The 21,085-nt window shown below is 68.0% G+C and overlaps 4 protein-coding genes across 6 annotated transcripts; 1 reads left to right on the forward strand and 3 right to left on the reverse strand.

The window, feature by feature from the left end:
* The first annotated feature begins 888 nt into the window (after positions 1-888).
* FDX2 (ferredoxin 2) lies at positions 889-2,527 on the forward strand. 2 transcript variants are annotated; one of them, XM_036400117.2, is made up of 4 exons: positions 891-1,034; positions 1,134-1,240; positions 1,454-1,541; positions 1,640-2,527. In XM_036400117.2, exons 1-4 carry the CDS (start codon positions 919-921, stop codon positions 1,794-1,796), a joined length of 468 nt encoding a protein of 155 aa, XP_036256010.1. In that variant the 5' UTR covers positions 891-918; the 3' UTR covers positions 1,797-2,527. The 2 variants fall into 2 exon arrangements, with proteins under 2 accessions (XP_036256008.1, XP_036256010.1); XM_036400115.2 differs by having other exon boundaries at positions 889-1,240.
* Positions 2,477-7,869, reverse strand: LOC118697468 (intercellular adhesion molecule 5). 2 transcript variants are annotated; one of them, XM_054518136.1, is made up of 10 exons: positions 7,710-7,869; positions 6,969-7,247; positions 6,590-6,901; positions 6,166-6,444; positions 5,806-6,084; positions 5,491-5,733; positions 4,753-5,406; positions 4,160-4,435; positions 3,816-4,079; positions 2,477-3,430 (listed from the first exon to the last, which is right to left on the reverse strand). In XM_054518136.1, exons 1-10 carry the CDS (start codon positions 7,765-7,767, stop codon positions 3,216-3,218), a joined length of 2,859 nt encoding a protein of 952 aa, XP_054374111.1. In that variant the 5' UTR covers positions 7,768-7,869; the 3' UTR covers positions 2,477-3,215. The 2 variants fall into 2 exon arrangements, with proteins under 2 accessions (XP_054374111.1, XP_054374110.1); XM_054518135.1 differs by having other exon boundaries at positions 5,491-6,084.
* A 792-nt stretch (positions 7,870-8,661) lies between these two features.
* Positions 8,662-12,885, reverse strand: LOC118697465 (intercellular adhesion molecule 5-like). Its single transcript, XM_036400109.2, has 5 exons — positions 12,154-12,885; positions 10,745-11,014; positions 10,364-10,636; positions 9,718-9,960; positions 8,662-9,312 (listed from the first exon to the last, which is right to left on the reverse strand). The coding sequence occupies exons 1-5, from the start codon at positions 12,206-12,208 to the stop codon at positions 9,068-9,070; spliced, it is 1,086 nt and encodes a 361-aa protein (XP_036256002.2). The 5' UTR covers positions 12,209-12,885; the 3' UTR covers positions 8,662-9,067.
* Positions 12,886-15,500: 2,615 nt separating this feature from the next.
* On the reverse strand, positions 15,501-19,695 carry MRPL4 (mitochondrial ribosomal protein L4). Its single transcript, XM_036400032.2, has 9 exons — positions 19,613-19,695; positions 19,199-19,247; positions 18,660-18,831; positions 18,509-18,560; positions 17,705-17,822; positions 17,140-17,246; positions 16,954-17,063; positions 16,043-16,113; positions 15,501-15,917 (listed from the first exon to the last, which is right to left on the reverse strand). The coding sequence occupies exons 1-9, from the start codon at positions 19,670-19,672 to the stop codon at positions 15,763-15,765; spliced, it is 894 nt and encodes a 297-aa protein (XP_036255925.1). The 5' UTR covers positions 19,673-19,695; the 3' UTR covers positions 15,501-15,762.
* Between the last annotated feature and the right edge of the window lie 1,390 nt (positions 19,696-21,085).

The following is a 21,085-nucleotide window of genomic DNA, read 5'->3' on the forward strand; positions in this document are numbered from 1 at the left end:
CCCAAAAACGCTCCCTGCCTTAACTGCTGCTTCTGGGGTGGGGGCCCCCAAAATTCCAGGCATCCTCAGCCCTTTTTGGGGGGGATTCCCACTTTTCTCCCAGTCTTGGGGTTTTTTCCCCCATTTTGGGGTTGGTTTTGGGGTGGGGTCTCCCCATTTTTTTGGGGGTTTCCCCCATTTTTTGGGGTCCAATCCCTCTCTTTAAACATTTCACTGGGTGGATTTTTTTGCTGTTTATTTTTTTTTTTTTGTGTTTCCCCCTTTTTTTAACAACTGGACCCGCTGCCGTTTTACGCTTTTCTTTTTGAGGTAAAATCGGCCTTTTTACTTTAACGCTGTTTGGTTTTTTTTTAATTTACCAAATCTTCCTCCTTTCTCCTTTGGTTTTGGGGGGGATTTCCCCGGATTTGAGTTCTTTTCCCTGTTTTTCCTGTCTGGTTTTGCTGTAAGGGGGGGTTTGGGGGGGGCTGTGTCCCCCTCACCCCCCCCCCCCCCAAAATAAAGTTCTATTTATATCTCTGCTCCCCGCCCTTCTTTTTTTTGTTATTTCCGTCTCATTTCGTTATTTCTGCTGTGCCCTCGTTTCGGGGGGGAGCCTCTTGCGCCCCCTCCCCATTTTGGGCCGGTCCTGTGTCCCCAAATTGGGGCAGGGGCCCCCAAAAAATCCCCCCCAGACCCCAAAAGCGCCCGAAAAATCAGCAAGTACCGGCCCAAAACACCGCCCTCCCCCATCAGAGTGGCCTCCTCCTCGTCTCTGACCTCCAAACTCCCCCTGGACGCCCAAAATTCCCCGGTTTTCCCCCAAAATTTCCCAATTTCGCCCCAAATCCGCGGCCGGGCCTCAGGACCCAGGGCGGGCCCCGCCCGCGCGTCGCTCCGCCCTCCTGGGTCACGTGGGGCGGTCACGTGGCGCCCAACATGGCGGCGCCCATGGCGGCGGCGAGCGGCGGTTCCGTGACGCGGCGGCTGCTCCGGGGCGTCTCCCGCAGCCTCAGCAGCGGCGGGGCCCCGGCCGAGGAGCCCGAGGCCGCCGTGTGGGTACCGGGAACGCCCTCCCGGGGCGGCGGCGCCCGAACGGAACCGGGTCCCGGTGCTGAGCCCGGTGTCGTGTGTCCCCCCCCCCCTTTCCATAGGGTTAACGTCGTCTTCGTGGACCGGGAGGGGCGGCAGGTGCCGGTGCGCGGCAGAGTCGGTGACAACGTGCTGCACCTGGCGCAGCGGCACGGGCTGGAGCTGGAGGGTCGGGACCGGGACCGGGAACGGGACGGGGGCGGGACCGGGGCTGGGAACGGGACTGGGGGAAGCGCGCTTGGGGCTCCGGGAGGCTCCCGGTACTGACAGAGGGGTCCCGCGGCGGTTCCGGTGCTGCTGGGAGGGTGTCGGTGCTAGCGGGGCGGTCCCGGGGCGGTCCCGGTGCTGTCTCGGTGCTCACCGGGCCCTCCCGCTCCCGCAGGTGCCTGCGAGGCCTCGCTGGCCTGCTCCACCTGCCACGTTTACATCAGCGAGCCGCACCTGGCGCGGCTCCCGGCGCCGGACGAGCGGTAAGGACCCGCCGGTACCCCCGGTATCCCCCCGGTATCCCCCCGGTATCCCCCCGGTTCCCCCGGTAGCCCCGTTACCCGGTCCGTGCTCCGTGCAGGGAGGAGGACCTGCTGGACCAGGCGCCGCTGCTGCAGGAGAACTCGCGGCTCGGCTGCCAGCTCCGGCTGAGCCCCGCGCTGGAGGGGGCGCGCATCGCCCTGCCCCGCCTCACCCGCAACTTCTACGTGGACGGGCACGTCCCCAAACCGCACTGAGCCCAGAAACCCCGGGGGAACCCCAAAAACACCGGGGGAGCCCCAAAAACACCGGGGGGAACCCCAAAAACCCACTGAGCCCAAAAACCCCGCGGGAACCCCAAAAACACCGGGGGGAACCCCAAAAACCCACTGACGCCAAACCCCACTGATCCCAAACCGCACTGACCCCAAAAACCCCGGGGAAATCCCAAAAACCCCGGGGGGAACCCCAAAAACCCCGGGGGGACCCCAAAAACACCGGGGGGAACCCCAAAAACCCACTGACCCCAAACCATACTGATCCCAAACCCCACTGACCCCAAAAACCCCGGGGGAACCCCAAAAACCCCGAGGGCGAATCCCTAAAACCCCGCTGACCCCAAACCCTGCTGACCCCAAACCCCGCTGACCCCGAGGGCACATCCCAAAATCCACTGACCCCGAGCCCCCCCTACCCGAGGAGGGAACCCCCGAACCCCCCCCGGAGCCCCCAGGGAAGGGGGACCCCCCCAAAAAATAAATAAATAAATAAATAAATAAATAAATAAATAAGTAAATAAATTCCCCCTCATCCAAGGCCACCCTCGCATTCGGGGACACGTCCCCAGAGTGCCCCCCCAAAGGGGGGGGTCCAGTCCCAGAGGGTGACAGGGCCACACCCCCCCCCCCTCCCAAAAAAACATTCCTGGGGTTCCGGGTTTGAGATAACGAGCGTCGCTCAATCATTAATTAATTGCTAATTGGGCTCATTTGGGTGCTGCTTTGGAGGGTTTGGGGAGGAAGGACGGGGGTCCCGGGGGGGGGACAAGGGGCGGGGCTTGGGGACAGGGAGGCGGCGACCCCCGCGAGCGCGGGATCGTTCATTGATCGTTCATTGATCGATTATTGACCGTTCATTGATCGATTATTGACCGTTCATTGACCGTTCATTGATCGTTTATTGGGTGTCCCCCCTCCCCGGAGCACCCAGCCCTGAGCGGTGCCTGTGCCGCGCTCGGCGCGGCTCCCAAACCCCTCAAATCGCCCCAAAATCCCCTCGGCACCGAAGCGCGGGGTGGGAGGGGGGGGATCTGAGGGGACCCCAAACCCCCTCCTCGCCGGGCCGGGGTGGGCAGGGAGGAACCCTCGGGGGAACGCTCGGTCCTGGATGTTGTAGCCCCCAAAATCCCCCCAAAAACCCCTGGGGTGGGGCGGGGGGGGTCCCCAAACCCCACGGGGATGGGGATGGGGATGGGGATGGTCCCGGTTCCGGTCCCGGATGCCAAACCCTCCCCGCGGCCGTGCCGGGTGCCAGTGAGCACCTCCGGAGGAATCCTTACCATCCTCACCCTCCCCAAAACCCCCAAATCCACCCCGAGTCCCGCTGGGCCGGCGCTGGGGCTCCCGGCAGGCCGGTGCCGGTGCCGGTGCCGGTGCCGGTGCCGGCGCCGGCGCCGCTCAGGGCGGGCTCAGCTGGATCCCGAACACCTCGGCGCGGGGGTCGCGCTGCCGGTGCAGGCAGGCGGCCTCGGAGGAGCCCTCGGCGTCGCGCACGTTGTACTCGCCCTTCTTGCACGCCGTGCTCTTCAGGTAACACCCGCCGGCCACGGCCAGCGCCAGCGCCGCCGCCGCGCCCAGCGCCCCCAGCGCCGCCAGCAGCACCAGCCAGCTCTCTGCGGGGCAGAGCCGCCGGTGACACCGGGCGGGGTCGGTAACCCCGGGGCAGGGCCGGTAACCCCGGGGCAGGGCCGGTAACACCGGGGCAGGGCCGGAATCACCGGGACGGGGCCGGAATCACCTGGACGGGGCCGGTAACCCCGGGACAGAGCCGCCGGTGACACCGGGGGGGGCCGGTAACCCCGGGGCAGGGCCGGTAACCCCGGGACAGAGCCGCCGGTGACACCGGGGCAGGGCCGGTAACCCCGGGGCAGGGCCGGAATCACCGGGACGGGGCCGGAATCACCGGGACGGGGCCGGAATCACCGGGGCAGGGCCGGAATCACCGGGACGGGGCCGGAATCACCGCCGCCCAGCGCGTTCCCCCCGCCCTGCGCTCACCGTCCACCCGCACCACGACGCTCCCGGCTCTCCGGCCGTGCCGGTTGCTCGCCGTGCAGGTGTAGAGCCCCCGGTTGGCCGTGGTGGCGCCGGTGACCGTGACCGAGCGGTTGTCGGCGGCCCAGCGCAGGTTGGGGGCCGGGGGCAGCGCCCAGGTGTAGGTGGGCGCCGGGACCCCCTCGGCGCCGCAGTCCACGGTGAAGCCGCTGCCGCGGGTGACGTTGGCGGAGGGCAGGACGCGCACGGTGACGCCGGCGGGGCCGTCTGCGCCGGGGCGACAGCGGCGGCTGCTGAGGGTGCCCCGAATTCCCCGGTTTTGCCCCAGAACCGCCCCCCGCACTCACACTCCACGGCCACGGTGACGTTGCGGACGGCGGAGCCGTGCGCGTTGGTGGCCCGGCACTGGTAGGTGCCCGCGTGGGCTCGGGTGACGTTGGCGGTGGCCCGGGCGGGATCCCGGCCGTCCCGGCCCAGCTCGGTGGCGTTGGCGGGGTCGCCCAGCTTGGCGCAGGTGACGCGGGGCGGGGGATTCCCGGTGGCGGCGCAGCCCAGCTCGGCCGGGGTCCCCTCCAGCCACCGCCGCCGCTCGGGGCAGCCGCGCTCGCCGAGGCTCGGCTGGTCTGGAAAACCGGGGGCAGGCGGCGGGGATGGGGGTGATGGGGCCGGGGGAGCCCCGTGAGACCGCCCCGACCCTCCCGGGACCCGCCGGGAGAGCCCCCGGCGCTGCCGAGACCGGCCCGGGCACAGCCGGGCTCGGCTTCATCCCCGTCCCATCCCCATCCTCATCCTCATCCCATCCATCCCGGCACGGCTCTGGAATTCCGGGCATGGATGTGACACCCCTGTGTCCCCCAGATCCCTGTCCCACCCCTGTGACACCCCTGTCCCCCCCCGCCCCCGGCGCACCCCGGTGTCCCCTCCCCGGTGTCACACTCACACTCCACGGTGACAAGGACGCTCCGCACGGCCACCCCGTGCCTGTTGCTGGCCCTGCACACGTAGCGGCCGCCATCGGCCCGGGTGACCACGCGGCCGCGGGCGACCCCGCCGTGGTGGCTGCCACCGTCTCGGGTGCCGCCATCTCGGGTGCCACCATCTCGGGTGCCACCATCCCGAGTGCCACCGTCTCGGGTGCCACCGTCTCGGGTGCCGCCATCTCGGGTGCCACCATCGCGGGTGCCACTGTCGCGGGTGCCACCATCCCGAGTGCCACTGTCGCGGGTGCCACCATCCCGAGTGCCACCATCTCGGGGGCCACCATCCCGAGTGCTGCCATCCCGAGTGCCGCCATCTCGGGGGCCGCTGTCGCGGGTGCCACTGTCGCGGGTGCCACCATCCCGGGTGCCGCCATCCCGAGTGCCGCCATCTCGGGTGCCACCATCCCGAGTGCCACCATCCCGAGTGCCGCCATCTCGGGTGCCACTGTCGCGGGTGCCACTGTCGCGGGTGCCACCATCTCGGGGGCCGCTGTCGCGGGCACAGCGCGTGCTGGGCGGGGGGTCCCCGTCGGCGCGACACTCCAGCTCCCGCCGCTGTCCCTCCACCCAGACCCGGCGTGCCGGACACCCCGACTCGGACATCGTGGGCTCATCTTGAGGGGGGGACACACAGAGGCCGCCCGGTCACCGCGGCGGCCCCCGAGGGGACCCCCGGCCCCGGCCCCGGCGCCACTCACACTCCACGCGGACGGTGACGCGGCGGCTGCGCGTCCCCAGCGCGTTGGTGGCGTTGCACACGTAGGTCCCCGCGCGGGACCGGGTCACCGGCTCGGGCTCGCCTGTGGCCACGACGACGCCGTCGCGGCCGCACACCACGGTGGGCTCGGGGTTGCCGGTGGCGCGGCAGGACAGCGCTTCCCGCGCTCCCCGCACCCACGTGCGGTTACCGGGGCAGCCGCTGGCCGGGATTTCGGGAAGATCTGGGGAGAAAAAGAAGAGATTTGGGGAATGCCGGGAGGGGCGGGCGGGGCCGCGGCTGGCGCGACACTCACAGAGCACCGCCAGCCGCGCGGCCGCGTCCTTGGTCACCACGCTGCCGCCCACCGCCAGGCTGGCCCGGCACCGGAACTCGCGGCCGTCGTCGTCGCGCCGGGCCAGCAGCCGGAGCTGCAGCCGGGGCTGCGGGCCCTCGGCCAGGACCCCGCCGTCCGCGTCGCGGAGCTGCAGCCGCGCCTCGGGCGGCTCGGCGGCCCCGGCGTGGCACGTCACCGTCACCTCGCTGCCCGCCGCGGCCGGGGCCGGGCTCAGCTCCAGGGCGGGCGCGGGGAATCCTGCGGGAAGGTCCCACGGATGGATCCGAGGCGATCTCGGGGTCCCGCGGTGCCCCCGCCGCCCCCTCCCCGGCGCCTTACGGTAAACGTGGAGCTGCCTCCGCGCCGTCCGCGCCACCGTGGCCACCGCGGCCGTGCAGCTCAGCTCCCGCGGGCCGGGGCTGCGCGGGGACAGCGCCGTGCTGGCCGTCACCGTGTCCCCGGCCACCGCCGCCGTGACGTTCAGCGGCTCCTGGTCCAGCGCGGCCGTGACACGGACGTCCCCGGCCGGGAAGGCGCCGGTGATGCGGCAGCTGGCGTTGGCCACGGCGCCGGCCTCGAGGATGGCGGGGGCCTGGAGCTGGGGGGGCTCCGGGAGAGCTGCGGGGACACCGGGGGGGACGCGGGGTCACCGGGACTGGGACGCGTCCCCAGAGCCAGGGACAGGGTCCCGATGACCGCGAGGGTGACAGCGAGGTCACCGCGATGGCGACAAGGACACGAGGACGCCGCGGCCGCCGCTCACCGAACACCGAGAGCGTGACGGGGACAGCGGCGCGGGCGAACAGGGGCCCGTGCGGCCGCAGGGACAGCTCGGCGTGGCAGGTGACGTCCTGGCCGTGGTCGCCGCGGGTGACGGTCAGCAGGTGGCTCACGGCCACGCTGGCGCTGCCCTCGGCGTCGCCGAAGCTCTCGGTGCGCAGCGTTTCGGCCCCGCGCCGCAGCGTCACCGTCAGGTTCTGCAGCGGGGCCACCTCCCGCACGTGGCACGTCAGGTTCCGGCTGTCCCCCACGGCCACCGCCGGCACCGGCTCCAGCTCCACCCGCTCCGGCAGCTCTGAGGACGAAGCTGCTGCCACCTCGGTGTCCCCTCGGTGTCCCCGAGGGCGCCCCAAGGCACTCACGGTAGACGAGGACGCCGGCGCTGGCGTTGGCCTCGGCGTCGCCGCAGCGGCCGGAGCAGGTGACGGGGCCGGGGCTCCAGCGGGACACGTTGTGGAGCCGGAAGCTTTGCCAGCGGAGCCCCCCGGGCCCGGGGGTCGCGGGCAGGGCGGTCTCGAGCCCCAGCGTGGCGTTGTCCCCCGGGCAGGCGCTGCGGCTGCAGTTGACGGTCACCGAGCCCCCGAAGGCCACCACGGCCACCCGCGGCCAGGCCGCCACCGTGAAGGTGCCCCGGGCGACCCCTGCGAGACCCCGCCACGGGCAGTGTCCCCCCAGGTCCGGCTGGGGGGACCCCCGTGACCCTGGACTGAGACCCCCCCCCCGCCAGCTCCTGGGGGTGTCCCCGTGTGTCCCCAACCCCCCCAGCCCTAAAGGTGCCTCTGATTTGGGGCTCGTGGGGTCCCTGCGTGTGACCCCCCCCCAGTCCTAAGGGTCCCCGCTATTGAATTGGGGGTTCCTGTGTGCCCCCCCCAACACTAAAGGGCCTCGGGTATTTGGGGGGGGGTCTCTGGGGGTCCCCAGAGTCGTGCCCCCCCCCCTCCCCCAATAAAAGTCGCTGCTGATTTCGGGCTCTTCCCCCCCCGCCCCCCTCCAATTAATGGTCGCTGTTTTTTGGGATCCTCAGAGACGCCCCCTCCCCATTCTGGAGGGTCCCCCCGCCCCCCCCCCCAAAAAAACCCCTCGAGCCCCCCCCCCCCCTTTACCTGCGAGCGCCAGAACGAGGGGGGGCAAGAGCCGCGTGGCCGGGCCGGGGGGGCCCATCGGGAGAGGAGGAGGAGGGTGGGGAGGAAGAGGAGGAGGAGGAGGAGGATGGGGAGGAAGAGGAGGATGGGGACGGGGATGGAGCGGAGGAGGAGGGAGACGGCGAGGAGGGAGGGGAGAATGGGAGGATGAGGAGGGGGATGGAGACGGCGAGGAGGATGAGGATGGGGAGGGGGATGGGGATGGGGAGGAGGATGAGGATGGGGAGGAGGATGAGGATGGCGAGGGGGATGAGGATGGGGAGGAGGATGAGGATGGGGAGGGGGATGAGGATGGCGAGGGGGATGAGGATGAGGAGGGGGATGAGGATGGGGAGGAGGATGAGGATGGGGAGGAGGATGAGGATGGGGAGGAGGATGAGGATGGCGAGGGGGATGAGGATGAGGAGGGGGATGAAGCGGAGGAGGACGCAGGCGACGGGGAGGGCGGGGGGGGGGAAGAGGAAGAGGAGGATGGGGATGAAGCGGAGGAGGATGGGGAAGGGAGAAGAGGAAGAGGAGGATGAGGGAGAGGAGGAAGCGGCGGCCGAGGCCGAAGGCGGCTCCTCCGCTGCCGCGCGCGCCGCCGGTCCCGCGGGGCTGCTCCTCCCCCCGCCCACGCCGACCCCCCCCAGTCCCCCCCACCCCCGCCCGGTGCTCGGCGCTTCACGAACGCCCCCCCCCCCCCAAAAAGCCCCTCCCCGAACGCCCCCGGAGCCCTCCCCGCGTGGGCGGCTCCGGGCCGCGCGTGGGCGAAGCGGCAGCGACGGACGGGAGCGCCCGGAGCGGGGGCCTGGGGACACCGGGACCCCGGCGATGGCCCCGCCGGGCGGGACAGTGGGGGCGGTCACCCCCCGTGCCCCTCCCCGGCCCGGGCTCCGGGAAGAGCCCCGGAACTGCAGAGCGCTGGCCCCGGTGGATGTCACCTGCAGCGTTTATTGGTGGGACGTGCCGCTGTCGCCTCTCTGTCCCCTCCCTCCTGCTCCTTGTCCCCCCGCCAGCTCCGAAATGCCCGGGATTCAACCCGGATGCTCCGCCCGGGGAGCTCCGCGACCTCCAGAGTCACCAAATCCACCCCAAAAAACATTCGAGGGATAAAATCCGGAGCGAAACCCGGAGATCCACGCCGGGGCCCGGCTGGATCTCACCATCCCAGTCCATCCCAGTCCATCCCAGTCCATCCCAGCGCATCTCCGTCCATCCCAGCCTGGGAGCCGCATCCACCGCTCTGGCCCTGGCCGGTGCCCGCTGTCGCCGTCCCCTCGGTGGCCGCGGCGGAGGGACGGGCAGGGGCTCCCCGCCCCTCCACGGCCTCTCCCCGCCTACGGGGCCGCGCATCCGTTGGGAGCGGCCGCGGCCGCCTGGGAGCTGCCCTGGGGCCGCAGGGGCTGCGCGTCCGGCGGCGGCTGCCCCTTCCAGAGCCAGTACTCGCCGATCTTGCCCTGGCGGTAGAGGAAGTAGCCCCCGGCCAGGACCAGGAGGACGGCGGCCACCGGCAGCAGCGTCCCCAGGAGCACCGGGAGCAGCGGGACCGAGACATCCGAGACATCCGAGACATCCGAGACATCTGGGGGGAAATGGGGCCGGGGTCAGTGGGGAGGGGGCTGCTGTGCCCCGGGACCACCAGGAGCCCAAAAACCCCAAAGACTCCCAAGACCACCCAGGACCCCCAATATCCCCAAAAAACCCCAGCACCAGCAGGAGCCCAAAAACCCCAAAGGCCTCCAAGATCTCCAGGAGCTGAGACCCCCGTGACCCCCAGAAGCCCCAAGACCTCTAGAACCCCAAAGACCCCCAGGAGCCCAAAACCCCCAAAGACCCCCAAGAACCCAAAATATCCCGAAGACCCCAGAAGCCCAAAAACCCCCAAAGACCCCCAGGAGCCCAAAAACCCCAAAGACCCCCAGGAGCCCAAAACCCCCAAAGATCCCCAGCGGCCCCGAGCCCCCCGGAGCCCCGGCCCCTGACGCACGCTGCACCCAGACGGTGACGTTGCGCTCGGCTGTCCCCAGCTCGTTGGTGGCCTGGCACAGGTAGGTGCCGGCGTGGGCGTGGTAAACAGGACGGATGGATCCAGGGATGAGGGAATTCCCGTCCTTGGAACAGCTCACCCGCGGCTCAGGTGTGCCCTTGGCGCTGCAGTTCAGGGTCCCCTCCTGCCCCTCTGTCCAGTTCTGCTGCGGGGGGCAGAGCTCGATGTCCAGCCGTGGTTTGACTGCGGGAAAAGGCGGGATAAGGATCAGGAAAAGCCGGGATGGGGACCAGGAAAAGGAGGGATGGGGACCAGGAAAAGCCGGGATGGGGACAAGGAAAAGGAGGGATGGGGACCAGGAAAAGGAGGGATGGGGACCAGGAAAAGGAGGGATGGGGACAAGGAAAAGGAGGGATAAGGATCAGGAAAAGGAGGGATAAGGATCAGGAAAAGCCGGGATGGGGAGCAGGAAAAGGAGAGATAAGGATCAGGAAAAGGAGGGATAAGGATCAGGAAAAGGAGGGATGGGGACCAGGAAAAGGAGGGATGGGCACCAGGAAAAGGAGGGATAAGGATCAGGAAAAGCCGGGATGGGGACCAGGAAAAGGAGGCACAGGGGCCGGGCACACAGCGGCCGCGCTCTCACCCAGCACATGGATCTGCTGGGATTTGTTCCTCGAGGCGTAGGGAGGCATCCTGGCCTCACAGGTCACCACCAGCTCCCTCTCCGCGTCCTCCTCCGTCACTGTCAGGCTGAAGTTCACCGGGGGCTTTGTAAAATCCACCAGGTCCCCCAGGCCACGTGCCACCACCCTCACCTGGACGTCACTGCCGGCTTCGGGTGGCATGGAGCACCTTCCCCTCAGCTCCGTGCCAGCCTCGGTGGTGCTGGTGACGTCCAACAGCGGCGTGGGGACATCTGCGGGTGACAGCATCGTGTAGTGACAACAGCAACCAGGGAATTCCTCTCGCAGTGCTTGGGGACACCTGGGCTTGGTGGCACCGCGGTGTCACCGAGGTCACTCACAGAAGGCCTGGATGGTGGTGCTGGTCTGGAGCTTCCTGCTGCCCACGTGGACGGTGCAGCCCAGCCGGGCACTGCCTTCCTCTGCTATGGTGACCTCGGCGGTGGCCTGGTGGCCGTCCTGGCTCAGCGCCACCGGCCACGCGCGGTCGTTGGCGGTGATGGTGACGTTGGTGGCGGGGACGGCGCTCCTGATGCTGCAGGTGACCTTGAAGGGCTTCCTCACCATCGGGTCCGAGGTTGACAGGGACATGAGGGGACCCTCGGGGGGCACTGGCACGGGGAGGGGACACTGGGGTGAGCCGTGGTGGGAAAACGGGGGAAAAACGGGGAAAACAGCAGGAGAACAGCCCTGGGATGGGGTGGGGTAGCTCGGGAGGGTTGTGGTGACAGGAGCCTGAACTAAATCCCTCTGAAATCCCCAAAAAATCCCTATAAAATCAGTTTTAAATAAATAGCTATAAAATTCCATCCCATCCCATATTAATAATCTAATCTTCTATCCCACATAGGAAATAATTCTGACTAAACCCTTTTGTCTAAAGGTTTACCTTAACAAATGGTTCGTTTTCCTATCAATACATCAATTTCCCACCCTTCATCCATCAGGACAAAACCCCAGCCCTGACTCCAGAATTCCACACCTGGCCCCACACGGGGGCCAAAAAATCCAAAAATCAGACCCAGCCACCCCTGAGCTCCTCGTGGAGAAGGAACCCAGAAATCTCGGGTGTCCTGGGGGGGCTCGGGGGTCCTTTGTGCACCTCAGGGAGCTCCCTCAGTCAGGAATTCTCAGTTCCTGGAGCAGTTTGGGGCGGGGGGGGGAATCTCCCAGGCTCATCCTCATCCCTGAATTTCGGTGTTTTCCCAGCAAAACACCCCCGGCCGACGTCACCGAGCTGCTGAGGAAGCCCCCAAAATTCGGATGAAGCTCCCCCAGGAAGCAGAGGAAACCCCCCAGGGTGACTGAGTGGGCTCCAAAGTGCAGGGAAAGCGGAGAAAAAAAACCCCCAAAAGTGCAGAGGAAACCCCCAGAAATGTGGAGGAAGCTCCAAAAATGCGGAGGAAGCCCCTAAAAGTGCAGAGGAAACCCCCAAAAATGCGGAAGAAGCCCCCAAAAGTGCTGAGGAAGCCCCCAAAAGTGCTGAGGAAGCCGCCGCGGGCCCTCGGGAGCCCCCCGGGCCGAGTCCCCGCCCGAGGCCGGGGGGATTCCCCGGCGGGGCCGCGATTTTCCGGCCCCCCTGAGCAAGGACCGTCCCTCCCTTTCCCGGAATGGGCTCAGCAAGGGAGGAACGGAGGGACGGGGGCAGAAAAATCCCGACGGCTTTTAGGGATTTCGCAAGAATTTATCAAAACTCCCCGCTCCATCCCGCGGCGGGGCCCGCCCGGTGCCGCCCGCGCCGTGCCCTCACCTGCCGCGGCGCCCAGGGCGCCCAGGGCCAGCGCCAGCAGCGCGGGGGCCGCCATCGCGGCGGGGGCCGCCGCTCCCGGAGCCGGGGGACGCGCCGGGAGCACCGCGGGAGGCGGGGGGGGCCCCGCGGGCGTCGGCGGGTTCAGGGTCTCTGGGGCCGGTCCGGACCTCGGGAGGGTTCGGTTCGGGTTCTCCGGATGGGTCGGTTCGGGTTCTCCGGATGGGTCGGTTCGGGTTGCCCGGGAGCACCAGAAGGTTCGGTTCGGGCTCTCCGGGCAGGTTCGGTTCGGGCTCTCCGGGCAGGGTCGGTTCGGATTCTCCGGGCAGGTTCGGTTCGGGCTCTCCGGGCAGGTTCGGTTGGGGCTCTCCGGGCAGGTTCGGTTCGGGCTCTCCGGGATGGGTCCTTTGGGGCTGTTCCGGCTCCGTCCGGGTCGGGGTCTCCGGGTTGGCTCCGGGTGCGTCCCTGTGTCCGTTCCCCTCTCTGTCCGTCTGTCTGTCCGCCCGCTCGCCGCTTTTATCCCCGGCCCGTCGCCGTCCCGCCCCCGGGGATTTCCGGGGCTGCGGGGACTCGCGCCGGGGCCCGCGGGGCTGCCCGGACAGGGCTCCGGCCTCTCCTGCCCCACCCGGGGCAATTCTTGTCCCCCTGTCCCGGGATGGGACAATTTCCCTGTCCCCCTGTCCCGGGATGGGACAATTTCCCTGTCCCCCTGTGCCGGGAGGGGACAATTTCCCTGTTCCCCTGTGCCGGGAGGGGACAATTTCCCTGTCCCCCTCTCCCGGGAGGGGACAATTTCCCTGTCCCCCTGTCCCGGGAGGGGACAATTTCCCTGTTCCCCTGTGCCGGGAGGGGACAATTTCCCTGTTCCCCTGTGCCGGGATGGGACAATTTCCCTGTCCCCCTGTCCCGGGATGGGACAATTTCCCTGCCCCTCTTTCCCTCCTGCCCCGTCCCCCTTGTCCCCTCCTTGTCACCCTGTGCCCCCAAACCGGGGGGGGTCCTCAGCTCTGAGCCCCCAAGCCCTGATGTGCCACCCCCAGCTCGTGACGGGGCTGTCACCCGCCTGTCACCCGCCTGTCACCCCCGGGGGTGGCTCCAGAGGCCACCATTGATTGGGTGCTGCTGTCACCAGGGCTGCGACTTCCTCTATTCTGTCGCTTTTTGACATCAGGGGACTTTCTGTCACCCCTGGCACCGTGGGAACATCCCTGATGTCCCCAGGGTGGCTCCAGCCCCAGGGCACCCATCCCTGATGTCCCCGCGGTGTCCCCAGCGGTGGCACCCAGCCCTGCCACCCTCCCTCCCGTCACCTCCGGGCCGCCAGGCCGGTGACCCTTGTCACAGCTTCCCTTGTGCAGCCCGGGGCTGTCACAGCCCCATCCCCGCGGCCGCGCCGCCGCCATTCCCTGCACTGTGCCTGTCCCTGGGATTTCGGGAATGCCGGGAGCCTCCCGCGGGCCTGGCCGCGGTTTGGAGGCCACGGGAAGCACGGGGACACCGGGGACGGGGACACTGGGGAGAGGGATGGGGGGACAGGGACATGGGGACAGGACAGGGACACAGGGACAGGGATGGGGGGACAGGGACATGGGGACAGGGACACGAGGACAGGGACACGGGGACAGGGACACGGGGACAGGGACACTGGGGACAGGGACACTGGGGACAGGGATGGGGGGACAGGGACATGGGGACAGGGATGGGGGGACAGGGACACTGGGGACAGGGATGGGGGGACAGGGACACGGGGACAGGGACACTGGGGAGAGGGATGGGGGGACAGGGACATGGGGACAGGGACACGGGGACAGGGACACGAGGACAGGGACACTGGGGACAGGACAGGGACACAGGGACAGGGACACGGGGACAGGGACACTGGGGACAGGGACATGGGGAGAGGGATGGGGGGACAGGGACACTGGGGACAGGGACACTGGGGACAGGGACACTGGGGACAGGGACACGGGGATGGAATTCCAAGGGCCCGGGGGAGTGGGGACAGGGGAGACACAGGACAGGGCAGGGACAGCAGGGATGGCAGGGACGCCGGGGAGGGACAGGGACAAGGGGAACGCTCGGGTCAGGGGCAGGAGAGCTGGGGACAGAGGGGACACAAAGGCGCTCCCAGCTCCGAGTCAACAGGACGTGCCACCCCTGCCACCGCCACCTTCCCCCGCAGGACGTGGCCTGGTGCCAGCGTCCCCTCGTGCCATTGTCACCGTCCGCCAGGGGCCCCCGTCCCCTCCGGCCTCTTCCTGATCCCCCCTGCGTCCCCTGGGGTGTCCCCCTCTCCCCCCCGCCCCATTTGCGGCCTCTCTGTGTCCCTGTCCCCCCCCGTCCCCTCCTGTCGCCTCAGGAAGCGGCTCCGGACTTGCCCCAGAGCCGCGAGTGATTCCCGGAATTGGCCCCTCACCGGGAAAACCGGGAAAAAACCGGAAAAAAGTGGGGAAACGCCCCAAAAATCACCGGGATGGGGATGGGCACGGCCGGGAGACCCCCGGAAAAAACCCAGGAGGAGGAGGAGGAGGAGGAGGAGGAGGAGGAGGGGGAGGAGGGGGGGGGGGGGGAGGAGGAGGAGGAGGAGGAGGAGGAGGAGGAGGAGGAGGAGGAGGAGGAGGAGGAGGAGGAGGGAGGTGCGGAATTCCAGCGGTTCCTGGGGATACCCGGACACCCAGGAAGGTCCCAGCTCCTCCCAGCTGTGCCCCAGTTCCCCCCACAGTTGGGTCCCTGGCCCCCTCAAAATTCCCAATTTCCCGACTTTTTTCCCGGGATGCTCCCCCAAAACCGGCGCCAGCACCCCCGGGACCCCAAGAGGACCACGGGGATTCCTAAAGTTCCCCTCGGGACCCCCAAAATTCCCCCAAAACCTTGACCCCCCCTCCCAGCGGGGCGTCTCGGCATTCCCACATTTTCCCCCGCTCCGAATTTCCCAGGAACTGGGTGAGGTCAGAATTTGTTCTTCCCGAATTTCCTCCTTTTCCGGCTCCCACCTTCCCGAGGTGTGGGAGGAGAGGGGGACCCTTGGGGACACTTGGGGGGACATTTGTGGGGGGAGGACACACAAATAAAAATCCCTCTGCCACCACGACCTTGAAATTCCCAAAATTCCACCCAAAAGGACAAAACCCGTGGGAAAACCTGCGGTGAGGAGGAGGAGGAGGAGGAAGGGCTGGAAAAGGGTTTGGGATTCGGGGGGGGGGCTCCAAAAGGGGTCGGGATATTGGGGAGGGGGCTGGGATGGAGGAGCTGGAGCTTGGGGGGGGGACCCCAGAGGGATTGGGATACGGGGGGAGCCCCAAAAGGAGGTGGGAGCCCCCCGATTCCGCCCAAAATAAAAACAACAACAATGGAAAAAAATCCCTTTAACGGCCACAGCAGCGCCCGACGGCCCCGAATTCCCGGCTGGGGGGGCTGGATCCGGTCTGGGGGGGCAAATCCCACCCGGGGGGGGCAAATCCCGCCCGGGGGGGCTCCAGGAAATCCTCCAGGACAGGGAGAGGGGACAAAGCCTCGCTGTGCCCCTGTGTCCCCAAATCCTTTACTCATGGGATCTGCCCCATGGGGGGGACAAATCCCACCCCGAGGGGGCAAATCCCGCCCGGGGGGGGCTCAGGCAGCCGGGGGGGGGTCCCGGTGGGGCAGCGAGAGGGGCACCAGGGGCGCGTAGCGCGAGTCGTGCCACAGCAGCCGCTGCTCCAGGAAGGTGACGGCGTCCAGGGTCAGCACCAGCGTCTGGTGCTTGAGCAGGCTGTGCACGTTGAGCCCTGCGTGGGGACGGTTGGGGACGGTTGGGGACGCGTTGGGGACGCGTTGGGGACGCCAGCGGGGTCCCCAGAGCGTCTCCGGGTGGGTTTTGGGGGGGGGTCAGAGCGAGGGCACTGGGGCTCACCCAGGGCAGGGATGAGGGTGATGGATTTGAGCCCCTCGGCCGCGGCGCTGATGTTCTCTGGGAATTCATTGCTGGGGGGGAAAAGGGATGGGGCGTCCCCACAGTGTCCCCGGGGTGTCCCAAAAGTGTCCCCGGGGCGTCCCCAAAGTGTCCCCAGGGTGTCCCCAAAGTGTCCCCGGGGTGTCCCCAAAGTGTCCCCAGGGTGTCCCCAAAGTGTCCCCGGGGTGTCCCCCAAGTGTCCCTGGGGTGTCCCCAAAGTGTCCCTGGGATGTCCCCAAAGTGTCCCCACAGCAGGGACACCCAGCCCTGGTGTCCCCAGGCTCGTGGTGATCTGTCCGTGATGTCCCCAGGGTGTCCCCAGCTTCATGAACATCCCATTCCCTTTGTCCCCAGTGTCCCCAAAGTGTCCCCAGCCCTGTCCCCAGTGTCCCCAGCCCTGTGCCCAATGTCCCCAATGTCCCCAGCCCTGTCCCCAATGTCCCCAGCCCTGTGCCCAGTGTCCCCAGCCCTGTCCCCAATGTCCCCAATGTCCCCAGCCCTGTCCCCAATGTCCCCAGCCCTGTCCCCATGTCCCCAGCCCTGTCCCCAATGTCCCCAGCCCTGTCCCCAGCCCTGTCCCCAGTGTCCCCAGCCCTGTGCCCAATGTCCCCAATTCCCCAGCCCTGTCCCCAGTGTCCCCAGCCCTGTCCCCAATGTCCCCAACCCTGTCCCCAATGTCCCCAGCCCTGTCCCCAATGTCCCCAGTGTCCCCAGCCCTGTCCCCAGCCCTGTCCCCAATGTCCCCAGCCCTGTCCCCAGCCCTGTCCCCAGTGTCCCCAGCCCCATCCCCAGTGTCCCCAGCCCTGTCCCCAATGTCCCCAGCCCTGTCCCCAGCCCTGTCCCCATGTCCCCAGCCCTGTCCCCTCTCTCACGTGTCCACCACCAGCACGGAGTGTCCCCAGCGCCGTGCCCGTGCCAGCTCCAGCAGCTCCTGGGGGTCACTGCTGGGCAGCTCCAGGCTCTCCACCAGGTGCAGCTCGTCCTGGGGGACACCAGGGCCGTTGTCACCCTGTCCCCAGCCCCGGGTGCCCCCCGGCCCGCCCGGGCCACCCCCGTACCTGCATCAGCTTCACGCTCAGGGCCACCTTCAGCCCCAGCACCCGCACCCTCATGGGCACCATGTAGAAGTAGCTGGTGGGGCCCCGCGGGCCGTGGGCGATGCCACCTGCCAGGAGGGGACTCGGTGACAGCCCCGGGCAGGGGACACCCCCCGTGGGCCAGGCCGAGGGGGCAGCCAGGCCTGGTGTCCCCAGGGTGGTTCCTGATGTCCCCAGGGACCCCAGACCAATGGGGGCAGCCAGGCCTGGTGTCCCCAGGGTGGTTCCTGATGTCCCCAGGGTGTCACAGGGTGGTCCCTCAGGGCAGTCCCAGACATCCCCATGATGTCCCTAGAGTGTCCCCAGCCCTGTGTCCCTGTCCCCAGCCCCGTGTCCCCATTCCCACCCTCCCTGTCCCCATCCCCTGTCCCCAGTTCTGGTGCCACTCCCGTCCCCTCCAGAGCAGCCAGGTTATTCCCAGCCCCGTGTCCCCATTCCCACCCTCCTGTCCCCACTCCCAGGCTGTTCCCCCGGCCCTCCTGTCCCTGTCCCCAGCCCCTGTCCCCTCATTTTTGGTGTCGCTCACCTCCCCTCCATAGCGGGGACCGGATGGAGCCGTGCCGGGCGCGCCCGGAGCCTTTCTGCCGCCAGGGCTTGCGGCCGCCGCCCCGCACCTCGGCTCGGGTGCGCACCCGGGCGTGGCTCTGGGGACACACGGACAGACAGACAGACGGACAAGGTCACCCCCGAGCCCCCCGCCCTGCACCTCGGCTCGGGTGCGCACCCGGGCGTGGCTCTGGGGACAGACAGACGGACAGACAGACGGACATGGTCACCCCCGAGCCCCCCACCCCGCACCTTGGCTCGGGTGCGCACCCGGGCGTGGCTCTGGGGACAGACACACGGACAGACAGACGGACATGGTCACCCCCCGCGCCCCCCGCCCCACACCTCGGCTCGGGTGCGCACCCGGGCGTGGCTCTGGGGACAGACAGACGGACAGACAGACGGACATGGTCACCCCCGAGCCCCACACATGAACCCCCCCAGCCCCACCTGCAGTGGGTTTGGGGAGCCCCCAGAGCTCCTCAGGGCACCCAGGGACGTTTTGAGAGCCCCCAAAGCTCCTTAGAGCCCCCAGACCCTTCCTGGGACCCCCCAAAGCTCTGTTGGGACCCTCCCCTTAAGCTCCTCTGCCCCCTCAAACCCCCTTTTTGCACCCCCAAATCCCTCCCCTACACCCTTAAATGCTCTCCTGCCACCCCAAATCCCCACTTTTTGCCCCCAAATACCCCTTTTCTGCTCCCAAATCCCCTTTTTTCCCCATAAATCCGCATTTTCTGTCCCCAAATCCCCCTTTTTCCCCCCAAATCCCCCTCCCCACGCTCACAATCCTCCTGAAGTTCCTCTGCCACGTGGCCACCGTGTGCAGGATGTCCAGCCTGGGGACACAGGAGGGGACACAGGAGGGGGACACTGGCCCAGAGCCGCCCCCGGGAGTGTCCCCAGTGTGTCCCCAGAGTCCCCCCGGGTGTCCCCACCTGGGGGTGACAGCGAAGACGTCGGGGTGCAGGTCGGCCAGGCCCCGCAGCGCGTCCTGGGGGTGGCGCAGGGACCCCACCCAGGCCTGCACGGGGGACAGCGGGGACGGCACGGGGACACTGCAGCTCCTCAGCACCGGGGACGCCACCGGGGGCTCCTCTGGGGACAGGCCTGGGGACAGGGGGAGACGTGGGGACACTGGGCACGGGGACAGCGGGGACAGCACGGGGACACTGCAGCTCCTCAGCACAGGGGGGCTCCTCTGGGGACACATGGGGACACTCGCAGGGTGGCCCTGGCATCCCCCAAAGCACGGGCAGCCAGCTCCGATATCCCCAGGGTGATTCAGGTGTCCCCAACCCCGTGGTGGCCCTGTCGATGATGTCCCCATGAGGGTCGTGGTTGTCCCCATCCCCACGGCCACCCCTCTCGGCTGTCCCCAGGGTGACCCCAGCCCCTCCCCAATGTCCCCAGGATGTCCCCAACCCCTGGCACTGTCCCCAGGATGTCCCCAGGGTGTCCCCAGCCCCGCACTCACCCCTGCGGGTCTCGGGGGTCGCGGGCGGGGCCGGCGGCGCCGTCGAGAGCTGCGGGACGGCGACATTGGGGACAATGCCCAGGGTGTCCCCAGGGGGGCGGGACCAACTGCGGGCTGAGGGGAGGGGGGACACGACCCCCGCCCACCCCCCAGCCCCGCTCCTGGGACCGGCCGGAACCCCCGAACCCCCCCGGGCTGAGCTCCACTTGGTACCGCCCCAACCCCGCCCCTCAGCGATGGCCCCGCCCACTCACCGCCCTCTATGCGATGGCCCCGCCCACTCACCGCCCTCTATGCGATGGCCCCGCCCCCGCCCGGTTCCCTCCGTTCCCATCCCGGTACCGGGGCCGCTCCCGGCCCCGCTCCCCGCCCGTTCTCCCCTCGGCCCGGCCCCGCTCCCGGCCCGGCTCTCACCGCGGCCCAGCCCCGGCCCCGGCTCCAGGCCCTCAGGGCGGCCGCCCCCGCGCGGATCATGGCGGGAAGGCGAGGGGCGGGGACGGCCGCGGCGACGTCACAGCGCGCGCGCGGCGCCACTTCCGGCGGGGGCGGAACGGCGGGAAAAGAGGAGGAAGGGGGGGGCGGGCGGGGAGGGGACGGGGCTTCCCCCGTTTGTGTCCCCAACGCCAAACCCCGCCCCCCCGGTGTCGCCACCCGTGCCCCAGAGAGCCCCAACAGCGCCCGCACATCCAACCGTCCCTGCCCGTGCCACTTCCCAGTGCCGGTGTCCCTCCCCATGTCCCTGTCCCCTCCCCGCGCCAGTGTCCATTCCCAGTGCCAGCATCACTGTCTGTGTCCCTTGTCCCTCCTCAATGTCCCTGTCCCTCCCCAATGTCCCTGTCCCTCCCCAATGTCCCTTCCCAGCATCACTGTCTGTGTCCCTTGTCCCTCCCCAATGTCCCTGTCCCTCCCCAGTGTCCCTGTCCCTCCCCAGTGTCTCTTCCCAGCATCACTGTCTGTGTCCCTTGTCCCTCCCCAGTGTCCCTGTTCCTCCCCAATGTCCCTGTCCCTCCCCAGTGTCCCTTCCCAGCATCACTGTCCGTTCCCAGTGTCCCTCCCCAGTGTCCCTGTCCCCTCCCCGCGCCAGTGTCCATTCCCAGTGCCAGCATCACTGTCTGTGTCCCTTGTCCCTCCTCAATGTCCCTGTCCCTCCCCAGTGTCCCTTCCCAGCATCGCTGTCCATTCCCAGTGTCCCTGCCCCGTGTCCCTGTCCCTCCCCAGTGCCATTTCCAGTGTCCCTTGTCCCTCCCCAGTTCCCAGCCCCACCACCCAGTCCCATTCCCATTTCCCATTCCTATTTCCCAGTTCCCATTTCCCCCTCGGGGGGCTCCACCGCACCCCGGGGGTCTCCCCCAAATTCCCGCCCGGAATTCGCGGGGCTGAGATTGTTGGGACAATTCGGGAATTCCCTTTTATCCCCTTTTTTTCCCATCCATTTTTCCGGGATTGTTGGGACACTTTCCCCTTTTTTTTTTTCCCAATCCGTTTTTCCACAGCCCCGCCCGATCCCGGGGGTCCGGGGGCGGGAATTCCGCATGGATTGGGGGGGGGGAGAGGGGGGGGCTCATCCCGCCCACCCCAGCCCGACCCCGCGCCTGGTTCCAATTAAATCCAAATTCATTAAATCCCTTCTCCGGCCCCTCGGCCCCTCCCAGCGCTCAAAATTTGGGAATTTTTTTTTGTTTTTTTTTTTTTTTTGGGGGGGGGGGGCTTACCAACCCCTCCCCCCCCAAAAAAAAAAAATTCTGCCCCCCACCCCCGAATTCCTCTCGGGATGAGCCCTGGAAAGCCTGGGAAGTTTTTCCAGCCCCCAAAAAGTCCCCAAAATTGGGAAAAAGCTCCCAAAATCCTCCTGGGGGGGAGGGAGGATGAAGAAGGGAGGAGGGGTTT

This window comes from Molothrus ater, chromosome 36, assembly GCF_012460135.2.
Source record: "Molothrus ater isolate BHLD 08-10-18 breed brown headed cowbird chromosome 36, BPBGC_Mater_1.1, whole genome shotgun sequence".
NCBI classification, from domain to species: Eukaryota; Metazoa; Chordata; class Aves; order Passeriformes; family Icteridae; genus Molothrus; species Molothrus ater.